This window comes from Mandrillus leucophaeus, unplaced genomic scaffold (genome assembly GCF_000951045.1).
Source record: "Mandrillus leucophaeus isolate KB7577 unplaced genomic scaffold, Mleu.le_1.0 Scaffold241, whole genome shotgun sequence".
NCBI lineage: Eukaryota > Metazoa > Chordata > Mammalia > Primates > Cercopithecidae > Mandrillus > Mandrillus leucophaeus.
Window position 1 is genome coordinate 989,201 of NW_012102488.1, and position 21,541 is coordinate 1,010,741.

Genomic DNA, 21,541 nt, shown 5'->3' on the forward strand with positions numbered 1-21,541 from the left:
AAGACTCAATATCATTAAAATGGCCATACTGCTCAAAGCAATTTATTCAATTCAAAGCTATTCCCATTAAACTACTATTGATATTCTTCACAGAAAAAAAAAAAAAAAAAAAAAAAAAAGCAAGCTATTTTAAAATTCATATGGAACCAAAAAAGAGCCCAAGTAGCCAAGGTAATCCTAAGCAAAAAGAGTAACATTGGAGGCATCATGCTACCTGACTTCAAACTATACTACAGGGGTACAGTAACCAAAACAGCATGGTACTGGTATAATACAGATACACAGACCAATGGCAATGGAACAGAATAGAGAGCCCAGAAATAAGGCCATACACCTACAACTATCTGATCTTCAACAAACCTGACAAAAGCAAGCAATGGGAAAAGGATTCCCTATTCAATAAATGGTGCAGGGATAACTGGCTAGCCATATGCAGAAGACTGAAACTGGACCTTTTCCTTATAGCATGTACAAAAATTAACTCAAGATGGATTACAGACTTAAATGTAAAACCCAAAAGTATAAAAACCCTAGAAGACAACCTAGACAATACCATTTGGGACATAGGCATGGGCAAAGATTTCATGCCAAAGATACCAAAAGCACTTGCAACAAAAGCAAACATTGACAAATGGTATCTCATTAAACTAAAGGGCTTCTGAACAGCAAAAGAAACTATCAACAGGGTAAACAGACAAACTACAGAATGGGAGAAAATTCTTGAAAACTATACATCCCACAAAATATCTGGCATATATAGGGAACTCAAATTTACAAGAAAAAAAAACCCGATTAAAAAGTGGGCAAAGGACATAAACAGACACTTTTCTAAAGAAGATATACATATGGCCAAAAATCATATGAAAAAAAGCTCCACATGACTGATCACTAGAGAAATGCAAATCAAAACCATAATGAGATACCATGTCATACCAATTAAAATGGCTATGATTTAAAAGTCAAAAAATCAAAGATGCTCGCAAGGTTGCAGAGAAAAAGAAATGCTTACACACTGTTGGTGGGAGTGTAAATTAGTTCAGCCATTGTGGAAGACAGTGTGGTGATTCCTCAAAGGGCCTAAAGACACAAATACCATTCAACCCAGCAATCTCGTTACTGGATATATATCCAAAGGAATATAAATCATTCTATTATAAAGACATATGCACACACATATGTTCATCACCACACTATTCACAGTAACAAAGACATGGAATCAATTTAAATGCCCATGAATGATAGACTGGATAAAGAAAATGTGGTATGTATACACCATGGAATATAATACAGCCATAAAAAGGAATGAGATCATGTCCTATGCAGGGACATGGATGGTGCTGCAGGCCATTATCCTTAGCAAACTAACACAGGAAGAGTAAACCAAATATCCCATGTTCTCATTTATAAGTGGGAGCTAAAAGATAAGAACACATAGACACATAGAGGGGAACAACATACATTGGGGCCTGTTGGAGGATGGACGGTGGGAGGAGGGAGAAGACCAAGAAAAATAACTAAGGAGTACTAGGCTTAATACCTGGGTGATGAAATAGTCTGTACAACAAACCCCCACGACACAAGTTTACTACCTATGTAACAAACCTGCACTTGTAACCCTGAACTTCAAAGTGAAAAAACAAACAACAAAAACAAACAAACAAATGAAGACTCAATAGATTCACAAAGATAGATGTCATACAATGTGTATTCTCTGACCACAACAGGATGAAGTTAGAAATCTGTAACCAAAAAATCAACCTGAAAAATTCACAAATTTGTGAAAAATAACACATTTTTACACAACCAATGAATCACAAAAGTAGTCAAAGAAAAATCAGAAAATACAGACAAATGAAAATGAAAGCACAACATATCAAAATGTATGGGACACAGTGAAAGAAGGGGGACATTTATAAGCATTTACATTTAACAAAGTAGAAGAAGAAGAAAAATCTAAACCCAAAGCTAAACCCAAAGCTTTATTATTTCCTTCAGAAAGAATAATAAAGATTAGTACAGGGATAAATGAAACAGAATTTTATAATATAGAGAAAAATCAATGAAACCAACAGCTGGCTCTTCCATAAGACAATTAAACTGACAAACCTTTAGCTAGATTGACTATGAAAAGAAACTAATTGCTAAATTCAGAAATGAAAGTGGGCACATTACTACTGATTCTACATACATAAGAAGGATTCAAAGAGAGTACTATTAACAACTGTATGGCAATAAATTGGATAACCTACACAAAACAGACCACTTCCTAGACACCCAAAATATGTCAAAATCTAATGATGAAGAAATATAAGACCTAAAAGATATATAATTAAGTCGATTAGTAATCAAAATCTCTCATTAAAGAAAAGCCTTGGACTTGATGGATTCACTAGTGAATTCTACCAAGCACTTAAAGAAGATGTAATAGCACGCTGAGTGGGGCAGATTGCTTGAGCCCAAGAGTTCGAAAGCAGCCTGGGCTACATGGTAAGACCCCATCCCTACAAAAAAATACAAAAATTATCCGAGTTGGTGGCACACTCCTGTAGTCCCAAGCTACTTGGGAGGCTGAAGTGGGAGGATCCCTTGAATCCAGGAGGCAGAGGTTACAGTGAGCTGAGATCGCGCCACTGCACTCCAGCTTGGCTACAGAGCAAGAGTTCATCTCAAAAACAAAAATGTGTGTATGTGTATATACATATATAGACACACACACAAATGAGGCCAGGCACGGTGGCTCATGCCTGTAATCCCAGCACTCTGGGACACCAAGGTAGGCGGATCGCAAGGTCAGGAGATTGAGACCATCCTGGCTAACATGGTGAAACTCCATCTCTACTAAAAATACAAAAAATTAGCTGGGCGTGGTGGCACACACCTGTAATCCCAGCTACTTGAGAGGCTGAGGCAGGAGAATTGCTTGAACCCAGGAGCTGGGGGTTGCAGTGAGCTGAGATCCCACCATTGCACTCCCAGCCTGAGCGACAGAGCGAGACTCTGTCTGAAAAAGAAAAGAATATACAAATGTCCAAAAAGCACATGAAAAGATGTCCAACACCACTAATTGTTAGGTAAATGCAATCCGAAACTAAAATGAGATACTATCTCAACTATATGGATGGCTACCATCAAAAAAAGCAGAAAATAACAAGTACTGATGAGGATGTGGAGATATTGTTACTCTTGTGCAGAGCTGATGAGACTGTAAAAAATGGTATAGCTACTGTGTGCTGGTTCCTCAACATATTAATATCAAAAATAGATCTGCCATATGATCTAGCAATTCCACTTCTGGGTATATACAGAAAAGAATGAAAAGCAGGGACTCAAAGAGATATTTGTATACCCATGTTCACAGCAGCATTATTCATAATTGCTAAATAGTGGAAGCAATCCAAATGTCTAACGATAGATTAATGGATAAGCAACACATATAGTGGAGTATTATTCTGCCCTAGCAAGGATGAATATTCTTATTCTTGGTGCAACATGGATAAATCTTGAGGATATCATGATAAATGAAATAAGCCTATCACAAAAAGACAAATACTGTATATTTACACTTATATGAGTTACCCAGAGTAGTCAATATCATAATAATAGAAAGTAGAATGGTGGTTGTCAAGTGCTAGGAACAGGAGGTATGGGAAATTATTGTTTAATGGGTATAGTTTTAGTTTTGTAGGATAAAAATAGTTCTGGAGATGGATGATGTAATAGCTACACAACAATATGAATGTACTTAATATCACTAAACTGTATTAATAATGAGTAAGATAGTAAATTTTGCTATATGTATTTCATCACCATTTTAAAATATGAAAAAAACATACATTGGTAGCCATCTATGTCTCCTAGATATAGTATAGATATGAAGTATTGATTACTTAATTTGCTTTCCTTGTTGATATATACAGTTTTGGGGAAGATGTATACAGAAATTTGAATTTAAGTAGCATTACTATCCTTTAGGGCCTCTTTTCATTTTAATGGAAAAAGCTCATACTGTATCAAAATTAAAAGTTTGCAATCATCATAAGCATTTCCTCACAGCATTAAAATGTCTATAAATATAATTTTTAAAAATCCAATTAAGTAGTTTGGAATTTCAAAGGTAAAACAAATTGGGCACTTTTAACTTCCTTTTCCTTGTATTACCTGATCATATCCAATATTTTTTCCTACCGATGAATGACCTTGCTCATATTAATTTATACAAGGTATTTATATATAACATGAGCTCTACATCATTTTTGTTGTAAATATTTCTACCCCTCTTTTTTCTTTATGGTATTTAACCAAGCATAAAGTTTTCACTTTGATAGAGTCAAATTCATCAGTCTTTTCTTCTCTGACTCCTGTGTCTAGAAGTTTATTTAGAAGGGACTTTGACATTTCCTCTGTTTTCTTCTAGTGCTTTTACAGTTTCATGTTTTTATCATTACATCTTTGATTAATCAGCAATTTAACTGCTAGAATAAGGAGTGAAAAGAGTATTCAACAACATTTACTGGCTAATCTTATCCTTTCCCTAATGACTTGGAATTCCACCTTTGTCATTGTATCAGTTATTACTTGCTGTGAAACAAACTGCCTCAAAACTCAGTGTCTTCAAACAACTATTTGCTCCGGGCAGTTTGATCTGGGCTCAGCTAGGTAATTCTTCTGGTCTCACCTAACGTAACCGGCTAGGTGCTAACTGGTCCTGGATGGCCTTGATCCCTTGTCTAGGGTTTTCAGAAGGGACAGCTGGGACAACTGAGCCTGTTCCTTCACATGATTTCACACTCACAAGGAGGCTGACCCAGGCTTCCTTACATGGCAGTTACCGAAGAATAAGAAAGTGCAGGTGAGAACAGAAACCATAGACCCATGAGGCTAAGGCTTGGAAGTCACATATCACTTCTATAGCTTTCAATGGGCTAAAACAAGTCACAGGTCCAGAAGTTCAAGAGGAAGGGAAACAGAGTCCACTTCTTGATAGGAGAAACAGCAAAGTTATACTGCAAAGGGGCATGTATTCAGAAAGGGCTCAACTTCTTCTGGCCATCTTTTGCAAATACTATATACCACAGTCATATATACTAAATTTCCTCAAGTATTTAGATGTATTTCTAGACTGTTTTAAAAATCTCTCCCAGCCGGGCGTTGACGGCTCATGCCTATAATCCCAGAACTTCGGGAGGCCAAGGCAGGCGGATCACTTGAGGTCAGGAGATCAAGACCAGTCTGGTCAACACTGGTGAAACCTCGTCTCTACTAAAAATACAAAAATTAGCTGGGTGTGGTGGCAGGCGCCTGTGATCCCAGCTACTAGGGAGGCTGAGGCACGAGAATCACTTGAACCCAGGAGGAAGAGGTTGAGACTCTTAGAGTGAGTCTCACTCTAAGATTCTCAGAGATAGAGTGAGACTCTGTCTTAAACAACAACAACAACAACAACAACAACAAAAGAACACTCTTCCAACAATTTGCATTTTTATTCATGTGTGACTGCAGCTTTAAAATTTTATTAAATATCCATTAGCTGAGTCCTAACTCATATTCCTTCTTTCAAAAATTTTTCTTAGAAATTCTCAGACATTTCTACATTCTCTTTAGAATGATTTTAGATCTATGAAAAAAAGGTTGCTATTTTATAGGAATTACATTACATTTGTAGGAATATTTATAGCAAACTTACTGTCCTGTGTCTTTTATCCAAGAATATGATCTGTCTTTCCATTTCCAAAAGTCTTTTATATCTCTTCTTAGCTTTTTAAGATTTTCTTTTAATAGATCCTTCACATTTTCTCTTAAGTTTACTCTTAAAGGTTGGGCATGGTGGCTCATGCCTATAATCCCAGCACTTTGGGAGGCTGAGGTGAGTGGACTGACTGCCTGAGCGCAAGAGTTCGAGACCAAGCTGGGCAACAAGGTGAAACTCTGTCTCTACTAAAATACAAAAAATTAGCTGGGCATGGTGGCACAAATCTGTAGTCCCAGCTCCGTGGGAGGCTGAGGCATAAGAATTGCCTGAACCTGGGAGGTGTAGGTTGCAGTGAGCCTAGATCATGCCACTTCCCTCCAGACTGGGTAACAGAGCGAGACTCTGTCTTCAAAAAAGAATATGTCAAGTTTTCTCTTAAATATTTTACTTCTTTTTATTGCTACTGTAAATATATTTATATTTTCTAAGTGGTTATTGCAAAGAAAGCTATTAATTTTTGTATGCTAGATATGCTGTTGTGTAGCTTCAGGCCAGTTGCCCTCTCTAGAGCTTAGTTTCCCTAATTAACCTCAAAGAATTATTGTCAGGAATGAGTTAGCACACATAGAGTCTAGCATAAGGTAATGGCTCAGTAAATGTTACCTATTATTGTTATTATATTAATTTGGTAATCCACCATCCTACTGAATTGATTTCTCTTGTTGCTTCCACTAGTTTTTCACTCCATTCTCCTGGACTTTGTGATGTACAGTATCTTCATAATCTTGATAATTTTCTTACTTCTTTAATGTTTTATACGTATTTATTTTTTTATTGCAATGCCTAATACTTTTAGAACAATAATAAATAAAAGCAGTAAGCTGATGGGTATCTTTTGACAGGCAAGACTATTTCTACTGTAAATGCAAATAATGGCTACATTAACATTCTATAGCATATGTACACCAACAAGTGGTTATGGATATTCCTCAACTTGGGGCACTTAAATTAAATTGTTTCTTGACTTTTTCACTGTTAAAGGTACCAGTAAAAGAGTCATCTATGCAAAATTAATGCAGGAACAGAAAACTAAACACCACATGTTCTCGCTTATAAAGGGGAGTTGAACAAGGAGAACACATAAACAGAGGGAGGGGAACAACACACGCTGGGGCCTGTCGAGGGGTGATGAGAGGAGGGAGAGCATTGAGACAAATAGCTAATGCATGCTGGGCTTAATACCTAGGTGATGGGTTGATAGGTGCAGCAAACCACCATGACACATGTTTACCTATGAAACAAACCTGCACATCCTGCACATGTACTGCAGAACTTAAAATAAATATTTTTTAAAAGAGTCATCTATGTATATAAATATCTGAGCACATTTTGCACTATTTCACTGAGCAGTCTTAGATCTGAATAAGACTTTCTAAACTGCTAATGCACACTGCTTTTCAACAAGACCATACTAGTCTGTACTCCCTTCAATAGTGTTTGTGAGTACTTTTCTTACTGCAGCTCTACCGACAGTATTTTAAGAGAAGCAAAATGATGATGCCTTTGTTTACCTAGCTATTGTTTAATTACATTTACACCTCAATGGTGAAGTCTAAAGTCTCATCTAAAATCTCGTGAGAATTGGCATTAGAGAACGCTAATTCTCTTTACGGACTGGCCTGCGGAACAATCCCTAAAGAGATCTCCTCAGAGCAAGCACCAGCACAGCCTTGCTTTGCCAGAACCTGATCTGTTAGAACAGGGATTCTCAACCTTGGCACTATTAACATCCCTCTCATCCCCGCTCGACAGGCCCCAGCATGTGTTGTTCCCCTCCCTCTGTTTATGTGTTCTCCCTGTTCAACTCCCCAAGTGTGAATACATAGGGTTTGGTTTTCTGTTCCTGAATTAATTTTGCACAGATAACTCTTTTACTGGTACTTTTCACAGTGAAAAAGTCACTGTTCTCTCTGTGAGGGTTGTCTTATACACTGAATAATATATAGCAGAATCCTAGGCCTCCACCCACATGATGCTAGCAGCCTCAAGTTGTGCTCACAAGAACTGTGCCCAGGCGCGGCCAAATATCCTCAGCAAACTCTCCTCTAGTTGGATACTACTGTGTTAACACAATGTTGTTCTAGAAATCAGAAACAAAGAACCTAATTACAGACATAACATGATGGTTGAGATACACTTCTGTTATAGGCATAGACTGAAGAAAAGGAGAACTAAAATGTGGAATACTCACTTTGCTTTATAAGGTGAATCAGATCCAGAATTTTTGGTTTCCATTAAACTCTCATATTCCTTAGCCCTGAAGAGAAAAAAGGTTTTAACACAGTTATTTCACTGCTAATTTTTATAATAAAGCAAAATGTTGGCTGTATTTTTCCCCTATTAAATTTAACACTCAGCCTATTAAATTTGGTGACTGAAGTGGCTGACTACCTATGTACCTCAAGAGTTATACAATGAAAAGATAAATACAGGTAAAGAATAATACAAAAAACAGTCATTTAATTTTAGAAATAACTAAAAAGGCAGTGGAAATAACTTGACCAGATTCTCAAAGATTTGTTTTGTTTTTGTTTTTTATACTGACTAAATACCAAAGGTTCAGAAAATTTGAGATACTTCTCTGCCCCTTTCTAACTAGGCTCCAGCTTGCCTAAACTAGTAGGTGACAGTCATCAAGCTGGTCACTTATCTAAGATAGTTCTCACTATAGCAATCCATTAATGTTGACTTAATTTGTATACTTCTCTTTTTGGAGAAAAAAAAAGAGGAAAATGTCAATTTAAATGTTAACTGCTCATCCAAAGGATCCTGTTGTCAAAGAATTCATCCAGTGATCTATGAAAAAATTACCCACAACGTAAAACAATCTAGAGAGTAATGACAGGTGAAAAAAAATACTCCTACCTAAAAAAGTGAGAATGATGCAAATTACAATAGCTTTAATGAGGAAAAAAGCAAACTAGACAGGTGATTCTTTGGAATAAATAAATATCTAAATTGGAATAAAATATGAAATTACACATTTTTTCAACTAAAGTATGCTCATTGCCATCAGCCTAAACATTACGATATTTATAAATATAAAGATTTTTACAAATATAAACATTTTGCATGTCAAAATGGAGAAATAACTACTTGATAGCTGCAAGTAATTGTGACCTCATCTGAAAGGTGGGAAAAGTAACAATTATGCATGCTGGAGTATGTTCCAAGCATTGTGCTGACTATTGTACATTCAACAGTATCACAAGTATCTAAAAATTCAATATGGTATTATCCCTATGATACGATTTAGATATTTGTCCCCTGCACATCTCATGTAGAAATGTGATCCCCAATGTTGGAGGTGGGGTCCAGTGAAAGGTGGCTGGATCACAAGGGTGGATCTCTCATGAATAGCGAGGTATCCTCCTTACAGGAATGAATAATAATGAGTTCATATGACATCCAATTGTTTAAGAGTGTGGCATCTCACCCTGTGAGCATTTTTGTATGTCTCTTGGTTGATTGTACGTCTTCTTTTGAGAAGTGTCTGTTCATGTCCTTTGCCCACCTTTCAATGGCTTTATTTGTTTTTTGCTTATTCAATTGTCTAAGTTCCTTATAGATTCTGGATATTAAACTTTTGGATGCATAGTTTCTGAAATATTTTCTCCCATTCTGTAGGTTATCTGTTCACTCTGTTGACAGTTTCTTTTGCTGTGCAGAAGCTCTTTAATTAGGTCTCGCTTGTCAGTTTTTGTGTTTATTGCAATTGCTTTTGAGGACTTAGTCATAAATTCATTGCCAAGGCCACTGTCCAGAATGGTATTCCCTAGGCTTTCCTCTAGGAATTTTATAGTTTAGAGGTCTTACCTTTAAATCTTTCATTCATCTTGAGTTAACTTTTGTATATGATGAAATGTAGGGGTCTAATTTATTTATTCTGCATATGGCTAGCCAGTTATTTCAGCACCATTTATTAAATAAGGAGTCCTTTCTTCATTGCTTATTTTTGTCAACTTTACCAAAGATCAGATGGCTATAGATGTGCTGCATTATTTCTGGGTTCTCTATTCTGTTCCACTGGTCTTAAGTGTCTGGTTTTGTACCAGTACCATGTGCTGTCTTGGTTACTGTAGACTTATAGTATAGTTTGAAATTGGGTAATGTAATGCCTCCTGTTTTGCTCTTTTTGCTTAGGATTGCTTTGGCTCTTCAGGCTCTTTTATGGCTCCATATGCATTTTAGAATAGCTTTTCATAATTTTGTAAAAAATGATATTGATAAACAAAGACCATATGATCATCTCAATAGATGCAGAAGCAGCTTTCAATAAAATCCAACATCCCTTCATGATAAAAAAAAAAAAAAAAAAAAAAAACCAACCCTCAACAGACTAAGAATTGAAGGAACATACCTCAAAATAATAAAAGTCATCTATGGCAACCCCATAGCCAATCCCATAGTGGATGAGCAAAAGCTGGAAGCATTTCCCTGAAGAACAGGAACATGACAAGGATGTCCACTCTCACCACTCCTACATATTGCAAGTCCTAGCCAGAGTAATCATCAAGAGAAATAAAAGGCATTCAAACAGGAAAATAAGTTAAATTATCTCTCTTCACTGACAATATGATTCTATACCTAGAAAACTCTAAAGACTCTGCCAAAAGGCTCCTAGAACTGATAAGACGACTTCAGTGAAGTTTCAGGATACAAAATCAATGTACAAAAATCAGTAGCATTTCTATACAACAATAACATTGAAGGTGAGAGCCGAATCAAGAATACAATCCCATTTACAATGGCCACACATACACAAAAATAAGATACTTAAGAACACATTTAAACCAAGGAAGTGAAAGATCTCTAGAAGGAGGACTATAAAAGATTACTGAAATAAATCATATATGATACAAATAAATGAAAAAACATTCCATATGGGCTCATGGATTGGAAGAATCAATATCATTAAAATGGCTGCCCAAAGTAACCTGTAGATTCAATACTATTCCTATCAAGTTACCTTTCATTTTTTCTTCACCTTCCGGGACACTGCAAATTTGAGTATTTTGTGACCTTATGATGTTGCATATGTCACATACGCTGTTTTTCAGTTGTAAACAGCATCAGTGGTATATGTGATTTCCTCAGTGACTTATGGCAGGGTTGTTAGTGAAGGTTCTGGTGAAGTTTTGCTGGGGATGGGGACACCTCAAGTCCCAGTAGTGGCAGCAGGGGGCCAAATGTACTTGTTCTTAGGCTCCACAATGACAAACACTGATACCAGTGTTAGCAGGTCCAGGTGAGCAGGTCCAGGCAGCTTGCTCTGGTGACAGGGGTGGCAACAATGGGCTAGTGAGGAAGGTGGGTTCTGGGGCCATGGTATGGGCAATGGCAGTAGCATTGGCATGAATAACCTCTGGATCCCAAGTAATTCACACTCATGTTGTTGGTGGTAGCCTTCATGGGCTGGCAGTCTAGTCCCCAGGCTTGCAGGTGGATGAATCCCCACCTGCAATGACAGGTTGGGTAGGCTTTCCCTTAATCCCCCAGAATGAATACTCAGGTACCAATAATGGCGAACTGGGCTGGGCAGTCCCCAGGCCTCTGAGTAACATGCTTGGTTACTGGGGGTGTGGAGATGAGCTGGGTGGATCTGTTGTCAGGCACTCTGGTGGTATGTGTAGGTGCTAGCTTTGGTAGGCCGGCATGGGGTAATACTCAGGACTAACACAGAATGCTTGGGTGAGCATGGCAGTGGCTGCACTGCAGCCCCACTACTAGGGAGAGTGAGGTTGCTCTCAGTAGCAGCACCCATATGCAGGCAGCTGGGAAGCATGCACATTGCTTGTGCATTGGCCCCAGGTTCAGCGGCCCACAGCGGTGGCTGCTGTTGGCAGGGAAGTTCATTCTCGGACGTATGAAGATGTTACAGTGGCCTCACCGCTAGAGGCAGTAGAGTCTTTGCCAATGGCTCTTACTTCATCCCTGGAGGCAGAGGCCAACTGTGGTGCTGGCAGGGGGTGGGGAATGTCAGCAGGGTTTGAGTTATGGAAATGTAGAAGCTGTTGGATCCCTGGGCAGAATGTAGCTCTGGTAGGAGCCGGACTGTGATTGTGGCACCTTTCTGTAGCTGCTCAGGGCTCAGGGGTATGTGAGGCCCAAGCATGGACTCCCTCTCTGGAACAATACCTTTATGTGGTCTCCAAGTAGGTTCTTATGTTAGTTGCAGGGGCTTTCCCATGGCTGGATGCAGGAGTCCGCGGTGGGAATATAGACTGTTGCGGATCATGCACTTCCTTTCCCCATACTGGGGAGCCTCTGCAGGCTCCCAGCTGATCCCAGAAGAACAGGCTACCTCACTTTCCTCTCCTATCTTGCTTTAGGTCAGAGGTGTCCAATCTTTTGGCTTCCCTGGCCACAGTGGAAGAAGAAGAACTGCTTTGGGCCACACATAGAATACACTGATAGTAACGATAGCTGATGAGCTTTAAAAAAAAAAAATCACAAAAAAAATCTCATAATGCTTTAAGAAAGTTTGCGAAGTTGTGTTTGGCTGCACTCAAAGCCATCCTGGGCCACATGCGGCCTGCAGGATGTGCATTGCACAAGCTTGCTTTAGGTGTCTCCTGTCACTTCGCAGTTGAATGCCAGTATTCTCGGATGATCTGTTCAAAGTGTGATTATCTACTCACTATTTTGGTTCTTTGTCGTGGAGGAGGCACACACTAGATGCCTCTAGTCAACCATCCGGAAGCACCTCCCATTTGATTCACTTTTAGCATTCAATTAAATATTTATTTCCAGAGTTTTGACTCTTCATAAACTATAGTATGGGGGGGATACAAAGAGGTATATACATAATGAGAATATTCAAGAAACTTAGTCTGCAGAAGGAAGAAGATGACATAACAGCATAGAAAGATACATAATTCCAGCCACGTTCGGTGGCTTACGACTGTAATCCTAGCACTTTGAGAGGCTGAGGCGGGTGGATCACTTGAGGTCAGGAGTTCGAGACCAGCCTGGCCAATGTGGCAAAGCCCTGTCTCTACTAGAAATACAAAAATCAGCTGGGTGTGTGGCGCGTGCCTGTAATCCCAGCTAATTAGGTGGCTGAAACATGAGAATCATTTGAACCTGGGAGGCGGAGGTTGCAATGAGCCAAGAATTACGGCACTGCACTCCAGCCTGGATAACAGAGAGAGACTCTGTCTCAAACAAAACAAACAAACAAACAAAAACATAATTCCATGGGGTAGAGTAAGTGACAGGTAAGTAATGTGATATGCTCATTTCCAGCTAAGTTTCCTGAAGGAAATGGAATGTGTACTCTCTTGAAAGTCAGAGGGTCTCTGAATACAAAAGAAATGGCATTACTACCAGAGAAAACTGAGTAAACAATGCTGAACATAAGGAAAAATACAAGTTATGCTTAGAACATTGTGGAGACCCATTTGGTCAGAGCAAAAGATTAAAATGTGAGAATAGCAAGAGATAAGGTTGAAAGAATCCTTTCAGATATACTGCCACAATTACAATCTGATGATTTGTTTTTTAGATGATTGTCTACTTTGGTAAGATTTAAAATTTTATTGGTGTAGTGTTGTACACTGCATTTACTCATTATTAATCTCAATATCATCTTGGTTATACTCCCTCTCAGTCATAATGTGGGATATATGTACGCTCCATTTTATTTTTTATTAGCTTTTTTGCAGGCTATTTTACAAATCTCCTTAAGAAATTAAATCTCTATTTTTTTATCTTTATAAAAAATAGTATATTGTAAGTGTCACATGTGTATCTGTTAAATAAAACTAAGTAAATCCATCTATCTTGTTTTCCATGGGGGTGATAACAATATCGTTCTAGCTCCTTATTTACATCATTTCTACATCAACTGACAACAAAATCATTTAAAGCAAAAGTTTCATTCTGAGCAAAGCTTTGGTAACATCCTGTAAGTTTCATACTGTCATAAATTTCAAATAATCTATAGTTTTCACTTTGATTTACTCCTAACAATTCATATTGAAATGTTTTCTTTTTGTCACCCTTGCTTCCAAAAAAAGTTTTATTCTATGATTTGAAAAAAATTTGGTCAGTTTCATGGAGATATGATTTCCATACAATAAAAATTTTTAAATTTGTGTATAATTCAATGAGTTTTCACTATTATGTACCCCAGTATAACCAAAATCACAATCATGATATGAAAGATTTCCACTACACCACAAAGTTCTCTTTTGTCTCTTTCTAGTCAATCTCTTCCCCTACTTCTTGCTCCTAGAAATCAGCCATCTGTTTTCTACCAGTAAGGCTTTCTAGAATATACAATTATTACAACCATACACCATATTGTCTCTAAATTAATTCATTTAGCATAAAGCTCTTGCCATTCATTTAAACTGTTGAATGTATCACTAGTTCATTTCTTTTAATTGCTTAATAATGTTCAACTGTTCGAACAGGCAACACACAGAATGGGAGAAAATTTTTGCAATCTACTCATCTGACAAAGGGCTAATATCCAGAATCTAAAGAACTCAAATAAACTTACAAGAAAAAAAACAACTCCATCAAAAAGTGGGCAAAGGATATGAACAGATACTTCTTAAAAGAAGACATTTATGCAGCCAACAGACCCATGAAAACATGCTCATCATCACTGGCCATCAGAGAAATGCAAATCAAAACCACAGTGAGATACCATCTCACACCAGTTAGAATGGCCATCATTAAAATGTCAGGAAACAACAGGTGCTGGAGAGGATGCGGAGAAACAGGAACACTTTTACACTGTTGGTGGGACTGTAAACTAGTTCAACCACTGTGGAAGACAGTGTGGCAATTCCTCAAGAATCTAGAACTAGAAATACCATTTGACCCAGCCATCCCATTACTGGGTATATACCCAAAGGATTATAAATCATGCTGCTATTGGAACCAACCCAAATGTCCATCGATGATAGGTGGATTAAGAAACTGTGGCACATATACACCATGGAATACTATGCGGCCATAAAAAAAGGATGAGTTCATGTCCTTTGTAAGGACATGGATTCAGCTGGAAACCATCATTCTCAGCAAACTATTGCAAGGACAAAAAAAACAAACACTGCATGTTCTCACTCATAGATGGAAATTGAACAATGAGACTACTTGGACACAGGAAGGGGAACATCACACACCAGGGCCTGTCATGGGGTGGGGGGAGCGGGGAGGGTTAGCATTAGGAGATATACCTAATGTAAATGACGAGTTAATGGGTGCAGCACACCAACATGGCACATGTATACATATGTAACAAACCTGCACATTATGCACACGTACCCTAGAACTTAAAGTATAATAAAAAAAGATTATAATTTCCCTATTTATCCAGTGAAACAAGTAAACAAAGAGACAACATAGCACACAAGAAAATAATGTTCCACTGTTCAGACACCTGAAAATTTGTTTATCCACTCACAAGTTAGACATTTCACTTTTTTCCAGATTAGGATTACTATGAATAAAGCTACTATGAATATTTGCAGACAAGTCCTTGGGTGAAAAATGTTTTCATTTGTCACAGATAAATTACCTAGGAGTGGGTCATGTAATAAGCATGTACTTAACTTTAAATGACCAAAGTATTTTCTGAACTTTAAATGAGCAAAGTATTTTCTGAAGTAATCATTCCAATTTGCATTTCTAACAGTAAAGTATGAAAGTTACAGTTGCTTTAGTCCTGGCCAATACTTGGTTTGGCCAATCTTTTTAATTTTAGAAATTCCTGTGGGTGTATAGTGGTATCTCACTGTGGTTTAATTTGCAATTTCCTAATAATGATTTAAACAACCTACTATGTGGGTATTTGCTGTTCGTACATCTTCTCTAGCTAAGTGTATTCCAATTTTTTGCTGTGTTAAAATCATTGTTTATTTTCAGAGGTGGTGGTGAGGTGGGGCTTTGATCTATTGTAATAAATTTCTAGTTTTATTGATTTATGCACAATGAATATATAATTTCCATTTCAGAATTAGAGGAATTAGAATTCTTGGTCTTTTGTGTTTTGTTGTTTGTTCATGTTTTATAAATGTTCCATGGAAATGTATTTTTTAAAATATGTATGGTCTACTGGCAGACATCAAAGCTTGGCAATAAACACCTGGACATATTTCTGGACTCTCAATTCTAATAGAATATAGACTAATAATTTGTACGTCTATCCTTATGTTAAGGTAACAGTTAATTACTATAGGTTTGTAATAAATTTTGAAATTGAGTAATTCAGTCCTCTTTGTTCTTCTTTTTCAAGATTGTTTTGGCTACTAGGAGGTCTCTTGTAATTCTATGTAATTTTTTTTTTTTAATTTTAAGCTCTGGGGTACATGTGTACGATGTGCAGGTTTGTTACATTGGTAAATGTGTGCCATGGTGGTTTCATGCACCTATCAATCCATCACCTAGGTATTAAACCCAGCATGCATTAGCTATTTTTCCTAATGCTCTCCCACCCCAAACCACACCCTCTGACAGGCCCCAGTGTGTGTTGCTCCCCTCCCTGTGTCCATGTGTTCTCATTGTTCAGCTCCCACTTATAACTGAGAGCATGTGGTATTTGGTTTTCTGTTCCTGTGTTAGTTTGCTGAGGATAATGGCTTCCAGGTCCATCCATGTCCCAGGAAAGAACATGATCTCATTCCTTTTTATGGCTGCATAGTATTCATTCCATGGTGTATATGTCCCACATTTTCTTTATCCAGTTTATCACTGATGGGTATTTGGTTTGATTCCATGTCTTTTTTATTGTGAATAGTGCTGTAATGAACATATGCATGCATGTACCTTTGTAACAGAATGATTTTTATTCCTTTGGGTATATACCCAGTAATGAGATTGCTGGGTAAAATGGTATTTCTGGTGCTAGATCTTTAAGAAATCACCACAGTCTTCCACAATGGTTGAACTAATTTGCATTTCCACCAACAATGTAAAAGCGTTCCTATTTCTCTACAACCTCACTAGCCTCTGTTGCTTCTTGACTTTTTAATAATTGCCATTCTGACATGAATCTCATTGTGGTTTTGATTTGCATTTCTCTAATGATCAATGACGTAGAGCTTTTCTTCATAGGTTTGTTGGCCGCATGAATGTCTTCTTTTGAGAAGTGTCTGCTTATGTCCTTGGCCCACTTTTTAATGGGGTTGTTTTTATTTCTTATAGATTCTAGATATTAGGCCTTTATCAGATGCATAGATTGCAAAAATGTTCTCCTACTCTGTAGGTTGCCTCTTTGCTCTGATAGTTTATTTTGCTGTGCAGAGGCTCTTTAGTTTAATTAGATCTCATTTGTCAATTTTTTCTTCTGTTGCACTTGCTTTTTCCAATTTCGTCATGTTTTGCCCATGCCTATGTCCCGAATGGTACCACCCTGGTTGTCTTCCAGAGTTTTTATAGTTTTGGGTTTTACATTTAAGTCTTTAATTTTTGTATATGGTATAAGGAAAAGGTCCAGTTTCAATCTTCTGCATATGGCTAGCCAATTATTCCATCACTATTCATTGAATAGGGAATCGTTTTCCCATTGCTTTTGTCATGTTTGTCAAAGATCAGATAGTTGTAGGTGTGTGGCCTTATTTCTGGGCTCTCTATTCTGTTCCATTGGTCAAGGTGTCTGTTTATGTACCAGTACCACACTGTTTTCGTTACTGTAGCCCTGTAATATAGTTTGAAGTTGGGTAGTGTGATGTCTCCAGCTTTGTTCTTTTAGCTTATGATTGTCTTGGCTATACAAGCTTTTTGGATCCATATGAATTTTAAAATATTTTATTCTAATTCTGTGACAAATGTCAATGATATTTTAATGGGAATAGCATTGAAATTACAAATTACTTTGAGTTCTATGGCCATTTGAACAATACTGATTCTTCCTATTTGTGAGCATTGAATGTTTTTCCATTTGTTTGTGTCTGCTCTGATTTCCTTGAGCAGTGGTCTGTAGTTATCCTTGAAGAGGTCCTTCACTTCCCTTGTTAGCTGTATTCCTAGGTATTTTATTCTCTTTGGAGAAATTGAGAGTTGCAGTTCATCCATGATTTGGCTCTCTGCTTGCCTAATGTTGGTGTATAGGAATGCTTGTGACTTTTGCATATTGATTTTGTATCCTGAGACTTTGCTGACATTGCTTATCAGCTTAAGAAGCTTTTGGGCTGAGACAATGGGGTTTTCTAGATATAGGATCATGTCATCTGCAAACTAAGACACTCTGACTTCCTCTCTTCCTATCTGAATACACTTTATTTCTTTCTCTTGCCTGACGGCTCTGGCCAGAACTTCTAAAACTATGTGGAATAGGAGTGGTGAGAGAAGGCATCCTTGTCTTGGGCCAATTTTCAAGTGGAATGCTTCCAGCTTCTGCCCATTCAGTATGATATTGGCTGTGGGTATGTCATAAATGGTTCTTATTATTATGAAGTATGTTCCTTCAATACTTAGTTTATTGAGAGTTTTTGACATGAAGGAATGTTGAATTTTATCAAAGGCCTTTTCTGCATCTATTGAGATAATCATGTGGTTTTTGTCTTTGGATCTGTTTATGTGATGAATTATGTTTATTGATTTGCATATGTTGAAGCAGTCTTGCATCCCAGGGATGAAGTCAACTTGATCGTGGTGGATAAGCTTTTTCATGTGCTGCTGTATTCAGTTTGCCAGTATTTATTGAGAATAATCATTGCATTGGTGTTCATCAGCAATATTGGCTGAAGTTTTCTTTTTTTGTTGTATCTGTGCCAGGTTTTGGTATAAGGATGGTGCTAGCCTCATAGAATGAGTTAGGGAGGAGTCCCTCCCTTTCAATTTTTTGGAATAGTTTCAATAGGAATAGTACCAATTCTTCTTTGTACTTCTAGTAGAATTCAGCTATAAATCCATCTGGTCTTGGGTTTTTTTGTTTGTTTGTTTGGTTGGTAGGCTATTTATCACCTGCCTCAATTTCAGAACTTGTTATTTGTCTATTTAGGGACTCAACTTCTTCCTGGTTCAGCCTTCAGAGGGCGTTTGTGTCCAGGAATTTATCCATTACTTCTAGATTTTGTAGTTTATTTGCATAGAGGTATTTATAGTATTCTCTGATGGTGGGGTCTACACAGTATATAGTACCGTGGAAACACAGTATTCTCTATTTCTGTGGGGTCACTGGTGATATCCCATTTATCATTTTTTATTGTGTCTATTTGATTCTTCTCTATTTTCTTCTTTATTCATCTAGCTATCTACCTACCTACTTCATCGGTTTTTCCAAAAAACCAGCCCCTGATTCACTGATTTTTTTGAAGGATTTTTTGCATCTCTGTCTCCTTCAGTTCTGCTCTGAGCTTAGTCATTTCTTTTCTTCTCCTAGCTTTGGGGTTTGTTTGCTCTTGGTTCTCTAGTTCTTTTCGTTGTGATGTTAGGGTGTTGATTTGAGATCTTTCTAGCTTTTTGATGTGAGTATTTAGCATTATAAATTTCCCTCTTAACACTGGTTTAGCTGTGTCCCAGAGATTCTGGCACGTTGTCTCTTTGTTCTCATTGGTTTCAAAGAATTTCTTAATTTCTGCCTTAATTTCATTATTTACCCAGCAGTCATTCAGGAGCAGGTTGTTCAATTTCCATGAAGCCATGTGGTTTTCAGTCAGTTTCTTAATCTTGAGTTCTAATTTGATTGCGCTGTGGTCTGAGAGACTGTTATTATTTCAGTTCTTTTGCATTTGCTGAAGAGTGATTTACTTCCAATTATGTGATCAATTTTACAGTAAGTGCAATGAGGCACCAAGAAGAATGTATATTCTGTTGTTTTGGGGTAGAGAATTCTATAGATATCTATCAGGTCCACTTGATCGAGAGCTGAGTTCAACTCCTGAACATTTTTGTTAATTTTCTGTCTTGATGATCTAATATTGACAGTGGAGTGCCAAAGTCGCCCACTATTATTGTGTGGGACTCTAAGTCTCTTTGTAGGTCTCTAAGAGCTTGTTTTATGAATTTGGGTACTCCTATACTGGGTGCATAGACAGGACAGTTAGCTCTTCTTGTGGAATTGACTCATTTATCATTACGTAATGCCCTTGTCTTTTTTGATTTTTGTTGGTTTAAAGTCTGTTTTGTCAGAAACTAAGATTGCAACCCCTGCTTTTTTGTTTTCCATTTGCTTGGTAAATTTTCCTCCATTCTTTTATTTTCAGTCTATGTGTGTCTTTGCATGTGAGATGGAGCTCTTGAATGCAGCACACTGATGGATCTTGACTCTTTATGAAGCTTACCCTTCTGCATCTTTTAATTTGGGCATTTAGCCCATTTACATTTAAGGTCAATATTGTTACATGTGGATTTTATCCCGTCATCATGATGCTTGCTGGCTATTTCGCAGACTTCTTTATGTAGTCGCTTCATGTCACTGGTCTGTGTACATCAGCATGTTTTTGTAGTGGCTGCTAACGTTTTTTCCTTTTGAAATTTAGTGCTTCCTTCAGGAGTTCCTGCAAGGCAGGCCTGGTGGTGACAAATTCCCTCAGCATTTGCTTGTCTGAAAAAGATTTTACTTCTCCTTCACTAATGAAGTGTAGTTTGGCCGGATATGAAATTTTAGGTTGGATGTTCTTTAAGAATGATGAACACTGACCACCAGTCTCTTCTGGTTTGTAGAATTTCTGCTGAGATGTCTGCTTTTAGTCTCACGGGCTTCCCTTTATAGGTGACTTGGCCTTTCTCTCTGGCTGCCCTTAACATATTTTCCTTTACTTTGACCTTGAAGGAGAATGTGATAGATTATGCATCTTGGGGTTGATCTTCTTGTGAAGCATCTTACTGGGGTTCTCTGGTTTTCATGAATTTGAATGTTGGCCTGTCTTGCTAGGTTGGAGTTCTCCAGGATGATATCCTAAAGTGTGTTTTCCAACTTGTTTCCATTCTCCCCATCTCTTTCAGTTATCCCTATTAGTCACAGGTTTGGCCTTTTAACATAATCCCAGAGTTCTCAGAGGTTTTGTTCATTCCTTTTTTTTCTTTATTCTCTAATCTTGTCTGCCTGCCTTATTTCAGGAGGACAGTCTTCAAGTTCTGATATCCTTTCTTCCCCTTGATCTATTTGGTGATTGATACTTGTGTTTGCATTGTGACATTCTCATGATGTGTTTTTCAGCTCCATCAGGTCATTTACGTTTCTCTCTAAACTGGTTATTCTGGGTAACAGCCCCTGTAATGTTTGTTTGTTTGTTTTTTGAGACAGAGTCTCACTCTGTCGCCCAGGCTGGAGTGCAGTGGTACAATCTCAGCTCACTGCAACCTCCACCTCCTGGGTTCAAGCAATTCTCCCGCCTCAGCCTCCCGAGTAGCTGGGACTACAGGTGCCTGCCACCACACCTGGCTAATTTTTGTATTTTTAGTAGAGATGGGGTTTCAGTGTTAGCCAGATGGTCTCAATTTTCTGACCTTGTGATCCACCCACCTCGGTCTCCCACAGTGCTGGGATTACAGGCATGAACCACTATACCCGGCCAGCTCCTGTAATGTTTTACCGTGATTCTTAGCTTCTTTGCAATGAGTTAGAACATACTGCTTTAACTCAGCAAAGTTCATTATTACCGATCTTCTGAAGCCTACTTCTGTCAATTCATCTGTCTCAGTTTCAGCCCAGTTCTGTGCCCTTGCTGGAGATGTGTTATCATCATTTGGAGAAGAGGCACTCTGGCTTTTTGAGTTTTCAGCATTTTTGCATTGATTCGTTCTCATTTTCATGGCTTTATCTACCTGTGATCTTTGAGACTGCTTTTTTTTTTTTTTCCTTGCTTTTTTTTTTTTTTTTTTTTTTTTGAG

General features: G+C 37.8%; 1 protein-coding gene across 1 annotated transcript in view; it reads right to left on the reverse strand.

Moving 5' to 3' along the window:
* The window catches only part of SCAPER (S-phase cyclin A-associated protein in the ER), a 605,860-nt gene that overhangs the window by 296,424 nt on the left and 287,895 nt on the right, over window positions 1-21,541 (reverse strand). Inside the window, exon 22 of the mRNA XM_011982670.1 lies at window positions 7,941-8,006. Coding sequence (XP_011838060.1) covers window positions 7,941-8,006 — 66 coding nt within the window. The remainder of the gene's footprint in view (window positions 1-7,940; window positions 8,007-21,541) is intronic.